This window comes from Scyliorhinus torazame, chromosome 11 (genome assembly GCF_047496885.1).
Source record: "Scyliorhinus torazame isolate Kashiwa2021f chromosome 11, sScyTor2.1, whole genome shotgun sequence".
NCBI classification, from domain to species: domain Eukaryota; kingdom Metazoa; phylum Chordata; class Chondrichthyes; order Carcharhiniformes; family Scyliorhinidae; genus Scyliorhinus; species Scyliorhinus torazame.
This window is the reverse complement of record NC_092717.1, coordinates 134,123,118-134,147,464: the sequence shown is the minus strand read 5'-3', so window position 1 is coordinate 134,147,464 and position 24,347 is coordinate 134,123,118. Positions and strand designations below refer to the sequence as shown.

General features: G+C 46.8%; 1 protein-coding gene and 1 long non-coding RNA gene across 6 annotated transcripts in view; one reads left to right on the top strand and one right to left on the bottom strand.

Annotated features, from left to right (window-relative positions):
- Nucleotides 1-24,347, bottom strand: part of st18 (ST18 C2H2C-type zinc finger transcription factor) — a 575,669-nt gene that overhangs the window by 144,138 nt on the left and 407,184 nt on the right. For all 5 annotated transcript variants that reach the window (XM_072467783.1, XM_072467784.1, XM_072467782.1 and 2 more), the window contains 3 exons: nt 16,883-17,085; nt 11,829-12,632; nt 2,707-2,841 (listed from right to left, as the gene is read on the bottom strand). In XM_072467783.1, coding sequence (XP_072323884.1) covers nt 2,707-2,841; nt 11,829-12,632; nt 16,883-17,085 — 1,142 coding nt within the window. The remainder of the gene's footprint in view (nt 1-2,706; nt 2,842-11,828; nt 12,633-16,882; nt 17,086-24,347) is intronic.
- The window catches only part of LOC140385537 (uncharacterized), a 248,878-nt gene that overhangs the window by 82,128 nt on the left and 142,403 nt on the right, over nt 1-24,347 (top strand). The window lies entirely within an intron of this gene.

Here is a 24,347-nt window from a genome sequence, read left to right as displayed (position 1 = left end):
GACAGCTATAGAGAACACGGGGCTTATTGTTCTTGTTCCCGCGCCAGAAAGATGATGGCGGGAAGATAGGCGCAAGGTAGATGGGAGTTCCCCACACGGGGGGGTCAAGGAGAGAGCGGGAGAAGCCGGGGTCAGTTGAAGTCAGCTGACTTTCGGAAGCAATATGGGGGGAGCAATCATGCTAGATGGGGATCTAGCGGGGGGGGGGGGTTAACTGGGTTGCTGCTGCAGAGATCGAAGAGGAACTGGTAAAAGAAAGGGTGGTCGGGGCGGGAATGCGCCGCCTGGGGAACGGGTGGGTGCGCGGAACCGGGACGTGGGACTGGCCTAGAGAGGGTGATGGCTAGTCGACAGGGGAGGGGGGCAGGCAGCCCCCCTGTTCGGCTGATCACGTGGAACGTGAGAGGCCTAAATGGGCCGATTAAAAGGGCCCGAGTTTTCGCGCACTTGAAAGGACTGAGGGCAGACGTGGCCATGCTTCAGGAGACGCACCTGAAGGTGGCGGACCAAGTTAGGTTAAGGAAAGGATGGGTGGGACAGGTGTTCCACTCAGGGTTGGATGCAAAGAACAGAGGGGTGGCCATACTGGTGGGGAAATGGGTGTCATTCGAAGCTAGGAACATTGTAGCAGACAGCGGAGGCAGATATGTGATGGTGAGTGGCAGACTGGAGGGAATGGAGGTCGTGTTGGTTAACGTATATGCCCCGAATTGGGATGATGCGGGACAACCCACCCGGCTGGCGTGGGTTGACAGCGGCGGGACTTCGGCCCATCGCGGGCCGGGGAATCGCCGGGGGGGGGGGGGGGGGGGGGCGCCAACTGGCGCGCCGCGATTCCTGCCCCCGCCAATATCTGGTGCCGGAGAATTTGGCAACCGGTGGGGGCGGGATTCACGCCAGCCCCCGGCGATTCTCCGACCCGGCAGTGGGTCGGAGAATCCCGCCCCTGTTCACCAGCCTGCAGGCCTATTATCTGTCAGTTACCAACCAACAAGTGAAATATATTTAACCTTGTGGGTGTTAGAGGAAAATATGCTCCTTTGTGTTTGAAAACATCTGGGCTTTTGATTAGCTGGAAAATCAATCATTGAAGTATTTTTGAACAAGCTTGCCAATGTACTGAAATATTTAACATTTATTTTAAGAGAAAAATAGTCAGAAAAGATGGAACAGAAGTCTTGAGGAAAAATTACATTAATTTATAATAAAAATGGCAATGATGACTCAGTGAGTTTGGCCTATGAAGAGCTGAGTCATACAGACGAGAAAGCCCCAGGTTCCTAGGCCTGCGCTAGTTTAGATGATCTCTTATAGCGCAATGCTACAATTGGATTCAGTGTTCCGAAATTTTGGAAGTGAAAATCCATCAGTTTTAGATAGACGTTCATAGGACAGCCCGGTGACCCAGCGGTTAGCACTGGTGCCTCACGTAGCTGAGGACCAGAGTTTATCCCGGCCCGGGTCACTGTCCATGTGGAGTTTGCACATTCTCCCCATGTCTGCATGGGTCTCACCCACACAACCCAAAGATGTGCAAGGTAAGTGGATTGGTCACGCTAAATTACCCCTTAATTGGAAATAAATTATAGATAGAAGTTTAAAAAAAATATTTATTTCAGTCATATTTGCACCCGGGTTCGTCATGGATGCAAAATCTTGCGAGAATCGGAAAGCGAGATTCGCGCTGGCGAGATTTCATTTTCTGATTTCCTCACCCCTTGCCGGTGACACAAGGTTAAATAAATTTAAATGTTTTTAACGCCTTTCCCGCCATATGGTCCCCCCAGGTAAGGAATTCCCTATTCGCCGAAGGACTACAGCTATTGAGAAATGGAAGCTGTTGGGGGGAACCCGCTTGGGGGCGCAAAGCTAAGTATAGCCCCCAGGGGGAGGGGGACATGCCTGGGCAGTGCTCTGACACCAATTGTCAGTCATCAGTTAACTGGTGCATTCTCCATGGCAATGCCTCTACTAATCAGAGCCCACTTGCCAACCAATCAGCACTCTTCTCATGATATATAAATTGTTGTTCCCTACACATCTGGTATTCTTGCGAATGTCATGATACGTGCAAGATGTAAAGCTTTGACAACATGTGCCTTTTTGCAGCAGTACTTAAGTTCTGTATTACCAAACAACTATTTTTTGCTGTCCTTAATTTGCCACAATAACATTTGATACAGACTTTACACTCTCTTCATAATTATAAACATATGTAAACAATTTAAACAGCTTAAAACTAATCAAATAGCTAATTCACTGTTTCACATAACTTTAGGGAGTGACTGACATTGTCTACTGAGCCTATGAAATGAGCTATCATTCAGTTCTAAGCCAGGAGGCGCATTACAGATTGAAGAACTCTGCTTTCCTCTTTTTTTTTTAACCCATGTGCTGACTTTGGAATCATTAAGTAACAGGGTGAAGCCATGAGCTATAATCATATCAATGCACTAGATTTGCCAAGCAGAACATTTGGTCTGTTTAAACCCCATATGTTCAACTAATCTGTAGCCAGTACTCAGATTGAGACGCCTTCATTCCTTTAATTCAAATATTGTGCATACGCTTTTTTTCCATTATAGCTACAGAGATTTTAAATGTTCCTAATAAACCAACTGCATGCAACAGTGAATTATATATATTGCATGTGGGTGTAAAGTTTGGTTTGAAGTTGAAAAGTATTTTGCACTGCTGTCTACTCACTGTCTGGTGGCACTCTCATTTTGTGAGGACAGCCTGAAAAACTCCGGTGGTGAGGATATAGCCCAGTAATATGACCACTGCCATCACAGCCTGGAGTTGGACACTTCGATTCTTTTTTGTCAGATCTAATAGAATCTGTAAAAATCAGCAGAGCATTAGCAGTGACAAACTAGCAGAAATCCACCCATCTGGTCAGCCCCTTTATATATCAATAATCCTGAACGTGTAACTGTTGCTTTGAAGAATGGGAATATTAAACAGTCAAACCATGCAAGTATCAGGATAAAGCCAAGTGTCAGTAAAGATCCCTTAATTAAACATTATGTGATTGTGTTTTTGCTTTGGCTGTGTTGAGCAATAAACTGAAGTTAAAATTGAGCTAATGTTCCGAATTTACTTTATGGTTCAAGTTTCTGCTCATATCAATTGCATAATCACAAACATAAAATCAGTCATGAACAACCACATCAGAAGATAATTGGTTTTTTTTTTTCCAATAAGAAATATTCCTTGTTATATTTAAGTGACAACCAGATCCAAGTTTTATTACAGCTAGTAATGGGTTTTATCTCAAAATGTAAGCATATTTAATAAGTTTCTCGTCCACCACTATGAAAAGTCAGATGTTAAATAACTGAAAGTAACTTCAAAAAACTGTAGATAAACATTTTGCAGGGAACCATTTACTTGTTTTATTGTACAGGAGTCTATACAAGTCAATACAGCTTTTGGGTTCAGTCCCATGATAATACATTGATGCAGGATGTTGAAGCTTCAATCTGCTCCATGGTAGAATGACATGATGCTGGTTTGCATCCACCATTCATTCCCCTTCTGTATTGTGCTGATTTCAATGTGCACCATTTTGGGAATAACAAAATGGATAGAAGCTACTTCAGTAACGGAGAGACAAAAGATTGATGGATCAATCACTCCAAGTGCGATTGGACACCCGTTGAAGTGGCATTAACAAAGGGGAAAACACATGGACCGACATGTTTTTGTAGCCCTGAGAGAGAGAAATAGAAGAAACACTAGAGATAATTTGCGTCCAGTTCTCCATCATCACTTAGTGCTGGACTCAAAAACAAATGTGATTGCCGCAAAACTCAGATTTCAACCCTCTGGATGGAATTTTGAACCTACATTAGCCTTCACTGAGAACGGTAAGGCAGATGGAAAATACTGAGAGAATCGGGAAACACAATTCTCACCCGTGAGATTACATTGTCTGATTTTCTAGTCCCCTTGCCAGTGGCAAAACAAGAATCTCGGATGGAAGGCCTGGAACCTCATTTAAATATGTAAGGGTCCTTCCTGATGTTTCCCTTTTCCCCCCTTTCTTTATTTTTGCTGACATCATTTTGATCCATGGATGCTTAATGCCTTTAAGTCAAGCAGCAGAGAGAATGCGGAATTCAAGAAGTTACAACATTTGGTGCTGCTATCTTTGGACAGCAAGACCCAGACTTTTTGGCATCCGAGAGATGGAGTGGGACTCTGTTCGATTGATTGGTTGGTGGCCAATGGAATGGTCAGAAGGCCACATTCTGCCCAGTAACAGGCAGTGACTGGAACCAACTCGAGTGGAATGATTTTCAGAGACCCAAGGAATTTAGTTTGAATCCTGGACACTCAGCGGGAGGATATGCTCTTTTTCTCTCTCTCTCCAGAAAGGCTGTGAGTTGCTGTATTTCTGAACCAGTTGTATTTGCTGCATATGTCATTATAGATCTTGTTAAAAATAAAAAGTTATTGTGTTTAAATTTTCAAACCTGGTGACTGTAATTATTGAGCAGCCAATGGCCAAAGACTTCGGGTATTTATTGGTTAATTCAATTGTGTTGTGATTCGGGGTCAAGTAGAAGTTGAATTGACTGCGCACTAGCCCAAGGTCTCACAACAAATACATAATATATTAGCAAGCCCTCCCGCTGGGACTTGAATATTCATTGGTTGCCAGTGTGGCCACTCCAGCATGATTTAAGACAACTGTATAAGAACAAGAACCTGGTGACCTCACCTCCAAATGGGATATCGGAGGTGAGTGTATAGCTCACCCTTCAGGGGGCCAGTCACAGAGCGGGCAGCGGAGATGACACGAGAGACCTAGATAAGTTGACCCCAGGACTGGAGGGGGTGGTTTAGTATCAGCATCTTGTGGGATGGGGTCGATTGCTGGCCTTAGCGGCCCTTCAGGCTGGAACCATCTCGGGTTAAGGGGGTCTGATGGCTGGTATGTAGGTAGCCTTCCGGTGACCTCCTTGCTGGGCTTTTGGCAATATCACCATTGAGGGATTGCTCTTCCAGAGTGTAGCTGAAAAGTGGTTGGGTGCAGGTTAATCCATAGGGTCAGCTCTGGGGTGTGACTGTGAAGTTCATGGGTGATGTCAGGCGGCATGGGCAGAGTGGGGCACTCTGACAAGGGATGTTTTCCAACCTCATGAGGTCTGCATGAGGTTGAGGTAGCACGGTAGCACAATGGGTAGCACTGTGGCTTTACAGCGCCAGGGTTCTAGGTCCGATTCCCCGCTGGGTCACTGTCTGTGCGGAGTCTGCACGTTCTCCCAGTGTCTGCATGGGTTTGCTCCGGATGCTCCGGTTTCCTCCGACAGTCCAAAGACGTGCAGGTTAGGTGGATTGGCCATGCTAAATTGCCCTCAGTGTCCAATAGGGTTAGGAGAGGTTATTGGGTTATGGAGATAGGGTGGAAGTGAGGGCTTAAGTGGGTCGGTGCAGACTTGATGGGCCGAATGACCTCCTTCTGCACTGTATGCTCCATGTTCTATGCAGACTCTCAACAGAGGGGAGGACAACTGAGAATGAACCCCCACACTCAGGCTGCACTGTGAAGCCCGAGGGAATGAGGGGCGGGATTCTCCGTGAACCGGCGGGGCAGGCCACTTCGGCACCGAGGTGTGGCATGAACCACTCCGGCACCTCCGCACCTTCAGGGGCTAGGCCGGCGCCGGAATGTTTGGTGCCACGGCAGCCGGCGGCAAAGGGCCTCCACTGGACGGCACAAGTTGGCGCATGCGGGGGAGTGCCAGCGTGTGCTGGCGTCATCCTAGCGCATGCGCAGGGGGGTTCTTCTCCGCATCGGCCATGGCGGAGGTTGACAGCGGCCGTTGCGGAGGGAAAGAGTGCCCCCACGGCACAGCCCTGCTCACGGATCGGTGGGCCCCGATCGCGGGCCAGGCCACCGTGGGGGCATCCCCCCGGGCCTGATCCCCCCGCGCCCCCCCCCCCCCCCCCCCCCCCCCCCCCCGAGGACTCTACAGGCCGCCCGTGAAGCCAGGTCCCTCCGGTAAGGACCTGTTGTGATTTACGCTGGCGGGACCGGCCGAAAACGGGTGGCCACTCGGCCCATCGCAGGCCGGAAAATCACCGGGGGGCTGCTGTCAATGGCCCCCGAATCACGCGGCGCGATTCCCGCCCCCGCCAAAACCCCGGCGTCGGAGAATCCGGCAGCCGGCAGGGGCGGGATTCACGCCGACCCCCCGGCGGTTTTCCGACCCGGCGGGGGGTCGAAGAATCCCGCCCCAGATGTCTGGAAGTTCAAGGCCACTGGTTATGAAAGCCAGGCTGTAAGGGAGTAGAGTAAGGGTGGCTGACTGTTCAAGTTGGAAGGCTTGTTCAATCCACAGCCCTTGAGAGCTGGGGGAATTGAGTGTCCTCCAAGGATGAAATTGACATTCTAATTTCAGTCTTCACATGCATCGAGCGTGCCTCATCTTCAAGAAGGGGAAACCAGTTGCCTGATCACATCCCTGATCTATCCTTAATCAGTCAATTGTGCCAAGTTAGTCAGCATTGCAATGCTTGAGTGTGCCATTGATTGGCACCCAATTTCTAACCCTTTTGAACCTGCTTTTGAGCAGGCGATCGAGGGGGGTGTCCCACCCACTGTCAGGCCCTCTACCACGGCTACATTCGCGACCAGGTGTCACTGGAGTGGGAGCATGCAATATCCACTGCCTCCCTGGAGATCTTTGGTACCTCTTGGGTGTCGCAGGGGTTGGGATGCCTTATTGACCCCTTTAATCACATTTTGGTTTGATATTTTTAAGTTTAATTTGTGAATCACTTTTTGTTTAAGGCAGTTTACCGTTAAGGGACTGTCTGATTAATTTGACCCTTAATTTATTTGATTTAGTTTACTTGGTTATTTATATTGATCAAAATAGTTGGAAGCCGAGCCCACAAGCATTGAACTCCAAGGCTCATATTCACATCTACATAACAGAGAGGTAACACAGATGTGGCCCCCAATGCAAGGTGTTATGGTGAATTCATTCTTCAGTCACCCCGTTCAAGAGATGACGGATGGCAGCGACTTGTTTCCCCCTGAGTTATAATGCAGGTCCATTGAATGCACTCAACTTCCCTCACTCCTCACCCATGGTGGGGGGAGAGGGGGGTTGGGGTTGCACACTTTGATGTTCTCTCCCTGTCAGATTATGATTCTGGAGAAGCATGGTGTCAGTCTATCAGTCTAGCTGTCAATTCTTTTGTTTGCGGTCGACCAGCAGACATTGATGTCCCTCTGCACGCAGCCAGGACCAGCGGCCGTAAAGAAGATGGGGTGGCAGGACACATTAATCTTCAGGGAAATAGATGCCGGAGCCTGGGAGGAGACACCAACCAGCCACGAATGTTCTGACATAGAACTTCCTAGCTCCAGATGTCAGAGGTCCAATGTCGGAGAAGACTGTCCTGTCCCGGGAGATGATGGACCACTGTGCCAGCTGATGCAAGAGTTGGCACCACCTGGGCTGGGATGTCACCCATTGCCTGTGGCCCTGCTGTGAACTTCTATGCCAGTGGCTCATTTCAGGACCTATGCCCTTTCCCAGTCAACAGTGCACAAGTTCATAAGGGAGGTCACAGATGCACTATTTGCGCACATCAACTTAGAACATGACAGGATGGCATGTGGCACAATCGTTAGCACTGCAACCTACGGCGCTGAGTACCCGGGTTTGAATCCCAGCCCTGGTTCACTGCACGTGTGGAGTTTGCACATTCTCCCTGTGTCTATATGGGTTTCACCCAACACCCAAAGATGTGCAGGTTAGGTGGATTGGCCACGCTAAATTGGCCCTTAATTGAAAAAAAATAATTGGGTACTCTAAATTTTTTTTTAAATTAGAACGGGACCAGGTGGCTGGGCCATGGGCTTCACCCACGTAGCAGGCATACTGCAGGTGCAGGGTGTCATTGACTGCACCCACGTGGCTCTGCATTCCCCATGGTGGCATGGGGCTCCATTTTTAAACTGTACGGGATACCACTCCCTTGATGTCCAGATCGTTTGTGATCACGCCTTCACGCCAGGCGCATCATGAAGGTGTGTGCCAGTTTCCTGGGTACGTCCGTGATTGCAACATCTGTGTTCGCAGATCCCTGATGTTTTTGAGGGAGAGCTCCAGAGCAACCTGCACCATCATCTTGGCTGGGATGAGGGTCGGCATGGATTGGTAAGCTCTATGTGATGCCGATGTTAGTCCATTAACGGAACCTGAATCATTCCGGGACTGGCACCGCTTTTGTCCACGTACAACACTCGCGATTCAGTCTCAGCATCAGCACTTAGTTTCCCGAACGGAGAATTCCGCTGCTTGTCTCTATTCATTACATATTCTGCAGTAGATTTTTCCATTTCTCTAGAGTATTCTTATGTTTTGCGTTGGCGTCAAGCAAATCCCCACAGAAACTCTAGCTATCCATGTTTTACTCTGGGCTCAATTCAGCTGTTGTGCTGGGCTCAGAGCCGGGTGCAACAGATGAATCACGCGTGAGCTCCAAATCGGGGTCTGTGCCGTGTGCGAAACCTCATATAAGTCACCCAACTCGCTCCACCAGGCACAATCGGAGTCTCACCTTCGCTGGGTAAGATCCATCTCTGAATATTTAAATTAGCCCAGGACTCACCGACCACGCCTGGGAGACTTCACCAGGGCACCATTTGGTACTAGTTCACACAACGAGAACCAGGCATAACGGCACCTCGGGGTTTCCAGGCCACTGGAGATCCTCGGTGGTCGGGGGTCAGGGCAAGGTAGCACCCTGGCACTCCCAACTGGCACCTGGGCATCTTGTAACTGCCAGTCTGGCACCCTAGCAGCTGTTGTGCAGGTGAAGGAAGGAGCCTGAGGAAGGAGCAGCGCTCTGAAAGCTAGTGACATCGAAACAAACCTGTTGGACTTTAACCTGGTGTTGTAAGACTTCGTCCCGTCTTATGCGTGGGTTCCATCGGTATTCCACTGAGTTTTGCATTTGAACTCTACTAAGTGCAGGGGTATCTAAACATGCATTTAAGAGAAAGCTGGATAAGCGAGTAAGTGAAAAAGGATAAATTTAGATTAAGACTTGGGTAAAACGCAACCACCATACCACCATTTTAAACCAATTGGACTGAATGTTCTGTTTCAATGCTGTAAATTCTATATAATTCCCTGTCTAGTGAAGGACGTGGTTTTTCTTTTCAATGAGTGAAGGAAATGACTGAATGGTCCTGAATAAATGATGCAGTAACTGCCAGTAGGAATGAAACATGTGCAACTGTGATGGAACCAATTGAATATTGTTGAAAAGAGCAATATATTGCGAGAACTTTTCATCCTGCACTCATAAGGACAAACATAAGAATGCCAAATTTCAAACAATCAGAACAATTTACACTACAGGAGGAGAGAGTGGTATTTTCCACTACCAGGATGCTGCTGTCAATCCAAAATAATGTTCTGTCCAGCATACAATTGAGCAATGTGGCATATGAATTTCACTGCCAGTGCAATGCCAGGTATATGGGCATCGCAGTGATTGGCTGATCGAATCAAACAGCATGTTCCTTCAGTTGCTCACAATAAGCAGCATACAGACAGTTAAGCAACCAGCCCCTGTTGCAGAACCCAAAACAAAAAGCTCCTGTTAGATATCATTCCATAATTCAGACAGCATTTGCAATTCTGAGTGTGCTAAAAGCTATACTAACAAACAATTTAAGATAATCACGAAGTGACATACATTCATCTGTGGAGTCCTGTATTTGGCAATCAAAAGGAATATGTTCAAGCCTTGCATCTTTTCTGAACTACAACAGGGCTTGGAGAGCCTATTGTTCCCTGTGCTTTCTCCATTGCAATGCCTTGGACAATCAGAGTCGACTTGTCAACCTTTCAACACCCTATTTTCTGATAGTATAAATTGTTGTGGTCATTTGAAATTTGGTATTCTTGTGATTGTCCTGATGACTACAAGAAGAAAAGCTTAGCAAAATGTCTCTGGTCTGAACACATCCTAGCCAACTCTGACAGGCCCACTGACACTTTACACTCAATTGAGTATTGATTGGCAGCAGGCAGAACTTCCATCTGCCCTTTGATGCAAGTTCCACCTTGGAGAGCTGCTGGCCAACAGCTCTCAAGTGGTCCCTCTCGGCACAACGCTGTAGTGGCCGGAAAACATACTGCAGATCCATGCCCGAGCCCAAGTCACGAGACCGCACTTCAGCTAAGTGCCAGAGGTCCCAGGGGCAGTAGGGTAGATCCTTGGCGGGGGGGACGGGGGGGACGGACGGGGGGGGGGGGACGACGACGACAATCTCGGTATTAGGGGAGGTAAGTGGGGGGGAGGGTGTGCAGGGAGAAGACCTTTTCTGTCTGCTCCAACATCCGCCTGCCAGCCTAATAATTGATGTTGGGTGGGAAAAAGTCATCAAGTGGCCTTAATAGGGGCATGGACCCCCCCACCCCCGAGATCCTACCTGCCCCACTGTAAAACTGCATCTGAGATTGGGTGGGGAGGATCCCGGAGTAAATCTCTTCCATGCAATTTTATGCTCCTGCCCCACCTCAGAACCCAACGTGAGGGGGAACACAGTGTTAAATTCTGGCCTCTCTTTTTGGCAATATTCAAACTCTGTGTCACCAAGTGACTGATATTAATGATGATTGACAATAAGAATGTGCACAAAAACATCAAGGGGATGTATTTTTGTAGGATTTTCCTATTTGTCTGCCCTAACTTTGGAAGAAGAGTTGTACAAACCTTGAGAAACTGCACTCACATTTATGTCATTTTATGGGTATTAGAAGATTCTTCTGGTGAAAGAACAACGGACGATTGAGAGAACCCCCACAGAAATTCATCCCCTCATCTCTGTATGACAGTTCATGGAGTGGGTGGCTAGGTTACCACCCTGTAGAGTTGAATCATACTCATGACTGACATTGAAATTCACCTGATATGACTGAGTAAGTTGCATCAATTGCTTGCTACTAAATGGAACACTACATGGCAGTGAAGCACTCTGGGCGGGATTCTCTCAGCCTGGGGCCGGGCCGGGGAATCGCTGCGACCGGCGCGAATCACGCCACGCCGCCCCGATGCCGGGACGCGATTCTCCACAGAGCAGAGAATTGGCGCCATTGGCGCCGGCCGGGGCCTGCTCTATGGGGCCTCCACAGCGATTCTCCGCCCGGGATGGGCCGAGCGGCCGTAACAAAAAACCTGAGTGCCGCCGGCGCCGTTCTAACCTGCTCTTAGCCGGCGGGATCTCGGCGTGGGGAGAGAGGCGGTTCGACCCCAGGGGGGCCTCCATTGTGGCTTGGCCCACGATCAGGGCCCATCGATCGACAGGCCGGCCTCTCGGGCTGGGGGCCTCCTTTCTTCTGCGCTGGCACCTTTTGCCCTGCGTCATGTTGCGTCCTGGCCGGCGGGGAGAAGGAAGCCACTTCACATGCGCACGTTGGCGCCGGTCCCATTGCGCATGCGCCCAGTTGTTGCCGGGATCAGCAGCTGAAGCGACGTGGGCTGCTCCAGTGCCGTGCTGGCCCCTGTAGGGGCTAGAATTGCTGATCCTGAGGCCATGTTGACGCCGTCGAGAAACGAGACGACGTTTACGATGGCGTCAACACTTAGCCCCAGGATCAGAGATCTGTGTCTGAGGGGAAAATTAAGACCAATCCCATGCACATGCTATCACACAGCAGTACTGACCGTGGCCAAGTGAAATAGAGGTCATGGCCATGCCAGTTAAAACAGACCAGAGCAGCAGACATTTATTTTCAAGGGCAAATTGAAAATTGGTCCTGCAAAAGGAAAAAGATGCAGTTTACCTCTGCTGGAGTAATTCTTCCTTATGCCAATGTCAATGATTTTGCAATGCTGGTTTCCTGCAGTTAGCTTCTCTAGTAAGATCCTTTCATTTTCCTTGTGTGTTCCCTTTATGATGTATCCTTGCTCTGCCTGCAGAGCAATCGCCTGTTCCAGAAGACTAAGGTTCCCCTTTGCTGTGTCAAAAACTTCTGAAACTTCTGTGGTTGTAGATATCTGAGAAGTGCAGTCATCATCTGTCTTTGGAGACCCCATCTTACCAATAGAAATGTTTGGGTTTGAGTTCTGTGCTTCTCCAATATTGCTAACTATGTTCTGGTAGGCAGTCTCTTGTGGGACAACTTCTATTGTCTCAATTTCCTTCCCTCTTGCTTCTAAACTGTCCCTAGGTTTACAACCCAGGTTATAACTTTGGACTGCAAAGGTTTTGAGCTTGCTCATGTTAGAAGGTTTTGATAAATCCTGGGGCTGGTCACAGTTATCATAGATATCTTCAGAAAGCATTTGATTATTTTCTCCACAGGAATAATGTAACATCACTTCTTTCTCACATATAGGTGTCCTATCTTTCGTGAAAATGATAGATGCGTGACTTTCATCTGCATCACTTTCTCCCTCCAAAGACTGTACCCCACTGTCATTTAAATTACTTTCAGTGGATCTCTGTATTGCTGCATCTTCTGCAATTTTCCCCAGATCTTGAAGTGATTTAGCTACCAACTCCTGGTAGCTGTTAAAATCATCATTATCTTTCTCTGGAAGGTCCATTTGAAGATTTTCATGTGCTGATTGCTGAAGTCTGTTTTCTAGAAAACAAACATATTGTTAGGAAGCTTTTGTTCAATACAATAAACTACTCTCTGATATTTTAGATCTATATTTTAGATTAGAAGTCAGGGCAAGTGATTCCAAAGAGGTGAGGAGGCTGCTGGATGCCATGGCAAGATGGACGGAAAGCCTGCCTCGGGCTCTGGCACTCCAAAAATAAGAATAAAACATAAAAGATTCCTCCAGCCTTCACCACCTCCCCCACCCCCAGCCCCCACACATACTTTCCATGCCAACCTATTCCACCGCATGCCCTGTCCCCACCCGTATGGATCTTTATAGCCACTATGCCAACTTAGGCCCCTGTACCCACTGGCTCATGACCCCCTCATCCATCAGGCTAAACTATGCCCCTGTCCTCACCCCCATGGTCCTTGTTTCCTGCATGTCAACCTCTTCCCTCAGAGCAGACCTCAGAGATTAGATAAAACAAAGTTCTGATTATTGCAGACTTCACTATGGTGAAAAACACTCTCAAGCATAAAAACCCATTTACTACATTTACATTCTTTCAACTGCATAATGCCTTATAACAAACATGCCATGAAAGTGAACAATTCATTATAATAACAAGCATTGGAATTCAAAGTCCAATTTCAAAGCATCTATAACCACTTGTATCTGTCAATCAAACTGTGAAATGGCAGACACCTTATTGTGATAATGGATGGTTCTGAAATCAGCCATGCAGCAAAAATGGGAAGTGTCATGTTTGGGGGCAGGACTTATGATTTTCAGCCAAATCTGGGCCTTGGTTTCGTCTTCAGGTGAAGTGGAATTGGAGAACTTGGGACATTTGAAGCAGAATGTGCAAGCATAATTCAGTCCCCATTTTGAAATGATACTGTTTATCCTTATTCATATCACACTTTTATTTGCTCTTATCTAAAATCCAATAGCAAAATTTGTAGCGATTTCAGAAGCAGAGGATAGGAGCTTTGCCATAGACAGCTGGAAGCTGTTGAAATTAGATACTTTAGCATCTCCTTTGGTGGGTTGAATGAGGCCCGGGAGTCCAAAGTAAGCAAAAGTAAATAACATTTATTTTGCAACAATGATATACATGAGTACCAGTGGAACCTCACCAGGTACTCTTCTCTTGTTGGTCTGTTCCAGACCAGCCGCCCTTTTATGCAAGCAAGGGTAAGCTACCCCGCCCCTAGCGGGGAAGTTTGTACTCCTCAAGGTGCATGGGGAAAACAATCATCCTCACACGGTATGTCCTGTGCTGGTTATTACAGTGGGACTGTATAGTAGAGCATTATAACTCTACATGGGCAGTTTCTGTTCTAAATGCACATAGGAATTTATAATGGAAAAAATATTCCTTTCACAAGTGTCACAAAAAATGATAACAGAATGTCAGATTTCATAATGTCAGATATAAATTTTTAACTTAGTCTACATCGAAAAAGGCAAACGAATTGAATTATGTGGATAGCTCTTTCAGAAATTTGGCACAGGTATGAATAACCAAATGACTCCTTTCTGTCCTAAAAAATTATAGGACTCTATTATTATTTCAGCGAATTAATATCAAATTAGCATTATAGCTAATAAAGATGAGGGCAAGATATTTTTTATAGCTCATCATTTTCTGCCCGTGATTGTAGATTACAGGTTAATAGCACCTAATCGCACATTTTACATGTTGTGATGCAAATTAGAAGATTTCGCAAACAACCATTATTTTTCATTATCAAAAAATATAAATATTTTAATAATAGTAGGCAAGTGAAAATGTGGCTGTAATTCTGACACGGAATTAGAAAATACTGTACAAATGTAACTTGGTACATAAAAATGAAAAAAGAACAGAATTGCATTTGATTGTGCATGATTCATGGAATTGGTTTTCTATCTATTACATTGGCCACGTCTGAACGTTTCAAAAGGAAGAATTTTTCCCAGTAAAAGCACTACAAAACAACAATTACTACTGTTGCTAAGTTACACAGAGCTCAGATGTATCCCCATTAGCCACAGAGTACTGGAACTGGTGAAAGTGCATCTTTACATGACAATAGGCCAGATTCTCCATTCGGGAGACTATGGGCTGGATTCTATGATTTTCAGGCTATGTCCGGTGGATTCATGGCATTTTACATCAAAAATAATCGGCGCGGCCCCAGCACCGATCCTCCGAACAGTGAGGGACTAGCAGCCGCGCCATGTAAAACGCCCGGCCTCCATAAAATAAATGGGCAGAGAATTGTCGGGTACATGGCCGCGCATGTGCATGGCGACACCCTGCAGCGATTGCGCCGTACAGCATGGCACCGGCCGTGCACGCATCCAACCTGCTCGTAGTGCCTCCTGGACAGCCCCTCCCACCAGTCCACCCAGCCCTCGTCGAAGTCCCCCAGGCAGCAGCATGGCTCCCGCCTGACTTTGGTGGAGCTGGACACAGTCCGCAGCCGCCACGCCGGGTTCCCGACCACTTAGACCATGAGTCAACCACGAGGTCGGGATCTCGAACCATGGGGTGCAGAGCACTGGGGGTGTGCCATTAGATAACGTCCTGAGGCTGTCCCAATGCCGTGCGGTGTGTGCCGCGATGACGTGGTTTGGGAATGGGTGGAGCATGCGAAAACAGGCACGATTCCATCATAAAAAGGAATTCTCCACCCGATCGCTGATTATGAAATCGGCGTGGGGGAATGTTCCTGCCCGTGTTCTCCCACCGGAGTTGAATTGTTCCTGATTTGCACTCCAGGAAGCGATTCCCAATCCTCAGCAATACATGGCGAGAATTGTGAGCGATCCCCAAGGGAATCCCGCTATCAGGCTGCCATTTTGAGCGGGCAGCCTGATTACGAGGTCCTGCAGCTGTCCCCCACCCCGAATCACAAAGCAGCCCCCTAGCATCGTGGATTAGGTCCCCAACCCTGGATATTTTGGGTCCCCCCTTCCCCCAAGTATGGGGGTGATTCGACCCACCTGCCCCACAGAGACCCCCTGAATATGAGCCCTCCCCAGAGCCCGCCTAACTAAAGGGACCTCCTTACCCGCAACCCCCAGAGCTGTGAATTTCCAGCTCAGCATTTCACAATCACTCAAATGTGAGGGGATGATTTGAATGCACTGAACTCTCTTGAAAGTGGTTGATGTTTGTAAACATTGTGGTTACAGCACATCAGAGTCATTCATCCATTAAGGAAGATTAATGAAGCAAGGCGTACACCTGTGTTCATGGAAGATATTAATCACAATCCGCTAACAGAAATGCAGCTCTATGATCTGAGGAGTTTAAACACAGGTCACTGCTTTTCTCGTTCCAGGAATGACATGTGGTGCTGGTGCTTCCTCTGTCTGACTTAACAGGTGTATGAACAGGTGAATGTTACAACAGTAATTTTTTTCACTGACCCTGTCTGGACTATTCTCCAGAATCCAGACAGAGGTCTCTTTTCTGGGAGGTCTGTGGGGGTTTCCTTTAGTTAGGGGGTCCCTCAGTGAGGGGGGTTGTTCAATTAGGGGGTCTCTCAGTGGGGGTCCCCCTGTACAGGGGGTCCCTGCGGGAGGGCCCCTCTATTCAGTGCATCTCTGTGGGCGGTCCCCTTACTCAGGGGGTCTCTGGGAGTCCTCTTTATTTAGGGCGTCTCTGGGGGGGGGGGTTCTATATTGGTGGCTTCGGGGGAAGCTGTGGGTGAGCGATCTGGTGGGGGTGGAGTGGACTTGTCTGGCATTGTGGGGGGGTGGAGGAGGGTGCCACTCGAGTGTAATTTGGGTCAACTCCCTTAAGGGGTTACTTGGTCCGTCCATGGCGACGTCCACCATGTCAAGGCCACATTTGTCCATACCTGTTGCAATCAGTGCCCACATGATTCCCAGGGCAGAGGACCGGAGAATCGCGAGGGTCCAGAGAATTTGGTGCATGGTCCACTATGTGGATGAAAATGGGTCATTAAGACCGACTTTCATCCTCCTGCTTGTGCATGGGCGATAACCCCGAATCCACCGTCAGCATGGGGCTGGAGGTGCCAAGCCACTTTTTACCTGACACCCGATTCTCCGCCGCATTCGGAAACCCATTACCAGCGGCAGGCAGCAGAGAATCCAGGCAATGTCTTTTTTTAATTACACTACTGAAAAACACCATTAAAAAGTAAATACATCATTAGGATATTGTTAGATTATTCATTGATTAGCTTATTTAGACTTGAATAACTTATTTGAAAATAGTTCTTGGACTGCAATGTAATATGAGATATTTTTGTTGCAATACCTAACAAGTGACTGTTGTTTTCCACTTCCTCTATTCGTGTTAGGATCTCAACAGAGTCTTTACCCTCTTTGTTTTCTTCTTCACCGTCTTTGCTAGGAGTGTAGTGACGAGGTTTCATCAACAGGGATTTTCTTTTGTTTACCGATGCTCCAATTTTCTGTTCCTGCATCTTTCTCTTTTTTGCCACAGAACAATTGTGTAAACTTTAAAGGAAAACAAAATGAACAATTAAACATATTTTTGTGTGTAAATATAACAAGGTGTACAAAGAAGATGATGTTTGCGTAATACTGCAGCACGTTGCTGGATTGTCAAAACGGAGAGAATCTCCTTCCTATGTGGGCTAGCTAAGAGACAACAGAGGCATATTAAGTGGCAACTACTTGCGAGTGAGAATGATCAATGGGCCAATATTGATGGTGCAAAGGGAAATGAGTGCATGTAGCTACCTTATTTAATTCTGTTGGGTATTATTGCTCTTTATTGCAGATAATTGTACATGAATGTTAATATAAAAATATATTTTCACGAGTACCAAGTTGCATACATGACACATTATGCTATGTGGCATTTATTCACCTTGCAGGAGAAGCTTTGATGTAAATACATATTCTGATGATAGATTGGGATGAAGTGCTTTGACATACTTCTCAGCCAATCAAAATCCCCTTTGGTAAATTTAATTTCATGTCTAAATAATATTGTTTTAAGATTTGCCTCTTTAGAATTGATTTATAATTCATAAGGGCATATAAATTGCTCTTTCCGGTTATATGCCACAATATTATCAAACATCACTATTGGAAACTATTTCAGCTTATCTGTAGTATACTGAAGAGTATTGCTTTGCGATAATTTTATTAAACTTATACCTGAAGCAAATTCTGACTTTCAATTTATACTGAAGCTAAAACAAGACATATTACAAAAATTGACTGAAATGTGCTAACACTGTGTAAAGGCTCATGAACTGGATTAGTGCAAGGCCAGGATCAGATCATTTTCCCTTTCTGTGAGTTCTCATTGCAATGAACAAGTCATTCAATGCAAAAATAAATCTTATTTCTTGTTGTTTTGTTTCCTCAGTATTTGACTACATACTGTTGAATTTTGCATGAAATTCTGACAAATTCTACAGAAACTTTGGGAGAGTATTCTGTTTACATAGTGCAGCTTCTAGTGTTATGTACTATTACTAAGTACTGCTATGCGGACTGTATTGATTCACTGAGGAAAGCAGTGCCACAGGACTTTACCTGCATGGTTTGCAGCATTCTTCATGTGATTTGTCTAATATCAGTAAGGAATAGTGTACAGGCTGTACAGCTAGCGGCCCACTGCACTGCCTGTCCCAGATAAATCTGCATAAGAATATAAGAAAATAAGAAACAGGAGCAGGAGTAGACTATATGGCCAATGAGCTTGCTCCATATGATCATGGCAGATCTTGGGCTTCAACTTCACTTTCCTCCCTGTCCCCAGATCCCTTGAGAGACCAAACAATTGTCCATCTCAGCTTTAAATATATTCAACAAGGAGCACTCACAATCTTCTGAGGGATTGAATATGAAAGATTCACCACAGAACTAGTGAAACATTTCTTCTCAGTTAAAATCTAAATGATCAGCTCCTTATCCTGAAATTGCAACTCCTTGTTCTAGATTCCCCAGCCAAAGGGAACAACTTCTGTGTTTACCCTGTCAAGCCCCTTTGTAATCTTTAACGCTTCAATGGGTCATCCCCCATTCTTCTAAATTCTGGAGAAAATAGTCCCAATTTACTCAATCTCTCATCATAGGACAGCCCTCTCACTCCAGGGACCAATCTAGTGATCCAAACTGTCCAGTATTCCAAGTGTGGTCTCACCAAAGCCCTGCACAACAGGAGAAAGACTTCTTTATTCTTGTACTCTAATCTTCTTGGAATAAAGGACAATATGCCAGTTGCTTTCCTAATTGATTGCTGTACTTGAATGCTAACATTTTGTGTTCATGTATGAGTACACCCAAGTCTCTATGCATCATGCCATTAGAAGTGGCAGTGTATGAATGAACATCTCTCCCTTTATTTTTACTGGAAACGGTAGGAGGCTATTTTTAATTTGATCTTGGAATGTGGGCATCGCTGAGGAGGCTGGCATTTGGTGCCCATTCCTAACTGCTCTTGAGAAGTTGGTAGTGAGCTGCTTTCTTGAACCACTGTGGTCTGTCTGGTGTAGATACACCAAAGTGCTGTTAGCATAGAAGTTTCAAGCTTGACTCAATAACAGTGAAGAATGGTGATATATTTCCAAGTGAGGATGATGTATCGCTTGGAGGGAAATTTGCAGGCAGTGGTAATCCCAGAGATGTTCAATTAAATTCAATGTCCAATTTTCACAAACTGTGACATATTTTCACAAAAATAAAATTCTATTGGTAGAACACAACTTATAACAGCAACACTTGGGGGAGAAATTTATACTTTTTGGCAGGATCTGACCTACAATTGTGCAGTTCACCAATGCCCACTCAGTAGAGTGTTATTCAAACAATTAGTGGCTGCTTGGCAGGAAGCCAGTCAACAACCTGCGAGAATGGTGGGCAGCGCACCCAATCAGGACTCCAGCGTAGGGAAAGAGGGATCAGGTCATGAACTGGAGGTCGCTCGCAGCCTCCTATTTAAAGGCACCCTGGCATGGGTTGATGTCACACAACAATTCGTGGTCTGAGGCAGAAGTTTGAACTAAATCCATTGACCCAGCAGCAAGTAAGAATTTGCTTTTAAAGTTTGGTGGCTATTGTGCCAGGGAGGAAAGAACATTTGAAAACACCTGTTCCATTCCCCTTTTGAACAACAAGTGTTTAGGAAAACACTCAAATTCTACTCTTTAACTCTGCACTCACTGCAGAGGCTGCAAGGACACAATATTGTGCAGAGAATGGAGGGGGCGGCTATTGAAGGGCCTGGACAGTTTGACGATAAGTCCCTGTGAGTCCTCCTCTAGGCTGTGAGAGATTGGCAGCAGGTCCTCATGACTGCTGATGGGAAGAGGAGATCTCCCAGCCACACCAAAGCAATTTTGTTGGAGCTCTCTACTGCCATGGAGTTGTCATGGCTGCAGTGCCATAAAAGTTCTGAATAAGTTCATAAGGTATAGGAGCAGAATTAGGGAAATTACCTCTTCCGATCTGCCAATGTGAGTGTTTCACCATTCCACAGACAAACCTATATGGATGGGTATGAGGGGTGAAATGTATCAAGTACGGGTTTGTCTACAGTCTAGTGCACAGAGCAGTACGAAGCAACACTTGGGAGAGAAATTTATGGCAATGGGGGATTCTGGGGGGTGGGGTGCTGGGGTGGTTGATTGGAGTGGCACTAAAGAGATGTAATTTTTTTTTGTTATTCTTTCATGAGATGTGGGCAAGGCCAGCATTTGTTGCCCATCCCTAATTGCCTTCAATTTGAGTGGCATTTCTTTCAAGAGTCAATCACATTTCTATGGATCTGGAATCACAAGTAAGCCCGACTAGGTGAGGACGGCAGATTTCCTTCCCTAAAGGACATCAGCGAACCAAATGGGTTTTTACAACAATCGACAATGGTTTCATGGTTATGGGGTCACATGGTGGCACAGTGGTTAGCACTGCTGCCTGTGGAGCTGAGGACCCGGGTTTGAATCACGGCCCTGGGTCACTGGCCATGTGGAGTTTGCACATTCTCCCCTTGTCTGTGTGGGTTTCATGCCCACAACCCAAAGATGTGCTGGTTAGGTGGATTGGCCACGCTAAATTGCCCCTTAATTGGAAAAAAAAATTATTGGGTACTCTAAATTTATATATTTTTTAATGGTTTCATGGTTACCCTTATACCCCTTTGCCTGGGATGACCTTGGTGGACATCCTCTGTTCGCATGAGGCCATGAGAGCCTGGTGTGATGGGAGTCTCCTGCACAGTGGCAGGAAGCTCAGCTGTTTCTATGAGACTCTGAAGCATTTGTGGTAATTGCAGAGGGGCAGAAGAGTGACTGTCTCCATCAGTAGCACCCTGAGGTGCCCCCTGATGGCTACAGCAAATGCCCATCTGCGATTACGCTGTTTTTGAGAGGGCAGAGCATCCAAAAAATGGCACCGCCCCCGACTTTGGCATAAAAACAGATTCTCCGGCCAATCGCTGAACACGATTTCGGAGTCAGCAATCAGAGAATCCAGCCCTTGGGGTATTTCTTCCAAGAATTATTGGTTAATTCACTTGTGTTGTGACTCCAGGTCAAGTGGGGCTGCAATTGACTACGATCTAGCCCAGGGTGTCATAACAACAGGTATAGGGTGCCCAGCAACACAATTTGAGGCAATCTCTCCAGTTAACATGTCACACAGTGATATGACCATGTCCATGGAGAGAGCAGTCTTCTTGGGTATAGGCATTCTGACACTTGGAGGTAGGTCACCCTAATCCTGTATACTCTGTTGGCAGTATTGTGCCTTTGCCTAGCTTTGCTGGCTTGCTGCGGACATCTCCCCTCTGCAGACCCGTCCTCAGCAGCAGGTTCAACAACTGCCTGAACCACAGTGAGCACCTGTGCTTGGCCAGTTTCCCTCTTCCTTCTCATCCTCAATGGAGCGGGAGATTTCCCTGGCATTCCCATTGGGCCACTAATTCTTAGGGTTCAAGATTGGAGTGCAGAAAATTAACCTTACATCCTATTCTAGATGCCGTTTCCTGACACTGGGCGAAATTGTCCACCCCACGGTGCTGCAAACACGAACAAAGATCAGGAAGAGAATCCGATGTCTGGCCAGAATCGAGGTCCGCTCCCGGCGCCGATCCTGGAGCCATGCTCCAATCCCTCCCTGGTGGTGGTAATGAGGTTTGCTCCCCACACCAGCAGAGGCATGCAAACCAGGCAGTTGCATGCATTTAAATGTATTTAGCGTACTTGATCCAGAATGCTCTGGGCCTCTATGGAGATCCGCCCCTCTCAGGTGGAAGTCACATGGGCGCAGTTTGCTACAGGTATTTACAAACGGGGACTGGACACCATGGCTGCTGAGGGGGGGGAGAGAACGTAAGAAAAGTATGAAAAAATGGTAAAAGTTATACCGAACGGAGAATTTTGCCCACTATTTCCCAGTGTCTCCCAAACGGAGAATTTCACCATCTATCTCCCATTGAAGGCTCAAAACAATTATTCAAGTATCTGGCTATACTAACAAACTCTCCCACCTTCTCCAGTCTACTCTGCTGCTGGAGTCAGCCATATTCCAGCCTGCAGCTTTTTTATTTATTTGCATTTGCAATGCCTCCTCATACCTGGAGTAACTCCCTCTGAACATTGTTCATCTATGCACCACTGAAAAATGGTATGGACATTGTAAAATCTATGTCGACTGGCCAATTAACAGGATCAATAGCTTGCTAATTCTTTTATTAAAAATGGCGGGCAGGCTGCCAATATGGGTGTCCCCCTAACATCCGCATTGTCGAGACCAGCGTGATGACACTGGATTAGCGATTCGTAACATTGTGGCAGAATTTATGGGAAGGTGGGGGAGCAGCGATCGCGATTTCACACTTCTGCACAGTAATTAATTGGGACAAGTAGAAAACATTTAATTTATCCTGTAACTGAGTTCCAGAATGTAGCAATGTTGCAGTAATCTAAACACATCTGACGATTACTTTGTAAATAGCAGCTGGTATTTTGTACAATGCTGTATATGGGTGTCATATGCTCGATATAATAATAACATGGACTGTTTTGGGGCTTGCACTGTCCCACAGGCTGAGTGGTAGGAAGAGGGTCAATAACATTTGCATAAATGAATGTCCTGATGAAAATTGGAAAATCTGGACAGCTGGCAGAAAATGGGAAAATAGAAAAATGAATATCCCGGGCGGGATTCTCTGAGCCACCGCACCGGAATCGCGGTCAGTGTGGGGCGGAGAATGGCCGTCAAACCGGTGATAGGATCCGATGCCGCTCCGGTTGCCGGAGAATCGCCGCGAATTGGGCGAGCGCGGTCGTCGCGGCGCAGGGCGGGGGCCGTTGGAAAAGGCCCCCGCGGCGATTCTCCAAAGTCAACTGGCCGAGTTGCGGCCGGCGTGGTTCTCCCATGGTTCCAGCCAGCGGGCACTCGTGGCAGCTGCGGACACAGTCCGCGGCCGCCCTGGTGGGGGAATCCTTCGCCAGGGAGGTCCACCAGGACGGCCAGGGTTCCGATCGGGGGTCACCGATCAGTGGGCACGCGCAATCTGGGAGGGGCCTATCTTCTTGGTGTCGGTCCGCGGTGTGGGCGGCCATGTCACGTGGGACGGCTGACTGAGGCCGCTGCCGTGCACATTCGCGGACCCCCGACCAGAAGTGCAGGGCCCTGTATCGGCAGCCGGAGCTGCGAGGCGTACTCCGGGGCCCTGCAAGTCCCCTGGAAATCGCAGAATCACCCTGGACTTACTCCAGGTAAGTCCAGAGTGATTTGTTCAGATTTTTCCATGGGCGTGGGGACATAGCCCTATTACTGGAGAATTCCGCCTCCCGTCTCTTGGGTGAAATTCCTCTCCTTGGTAAATTTAACGAAAAAATTAGCATGAGCACAATACCTCAGCAATACTACGGATGTATTTTGGTATGATGGTGACAATTTATGTGAGGTAGTCAAGGGTTCCCAGGGTCTGTTTAACCAACATCAACATTCGAGTCACTATTGTGATAAGAAGAAGCAAAACAGGAGAAAAATAACCGTTTGTTAGCACTTCTTAATTCTGACCTTCCAAATCATATGGCTTTCGTCCAGATTTTTATCAACTTAATTTAATGGGATATACTTGTGTTGCCCCATAAATAACCATTAAAATACATGGGCGGGATTCTCCGGCCTCCCAGCAGCATGTTTCTTGACGGCACGCCATTCACTGGCAGCGGGATTCTCACTTCCTGCTGTTTGTTAATGGGTCTCCCATTGAAAACCCCCATGCTGCCAGGAAACCCTTGGGTGGGGATGCGCTGCCAGGGGGAAAAGAGAATCCCAAATGGCTGGAGAATTCAAGCCCTTACTGCCAGTATCACTTTTGCCAGATCTGCCTTTTCGACAGATCAACATTTGTTTTCACTTCCTGAATTTCTGCATTGTTATTTTTAACCGTAGTCTTTACGTTCCAGCCAGAATGCACAATTATCACCAGAGCTCACTTTTACGTTCAAAGCAAACTCATGTTGACTCTGGAAATCTGAAATAGAAACAGAAAATGTGGGAAACACTCAGCACATCTGACAATATCTGTGGAGAGAGAAACAATATGGACTCAAAACGTTAACCCTGTTTCACTCTCCACAGATGCTATCAGACCTGCTGGGGTTTTCCAGCATTTTCTGCTTTTTATTTCATTTTTATGTTACCTATTGTTTCTGGCAGACACAATTAAGGCCAAAGCTATGCACATAGAGCAAAAGGAAAGTGACATGGTGGTGTCTGCAAAAATTCTT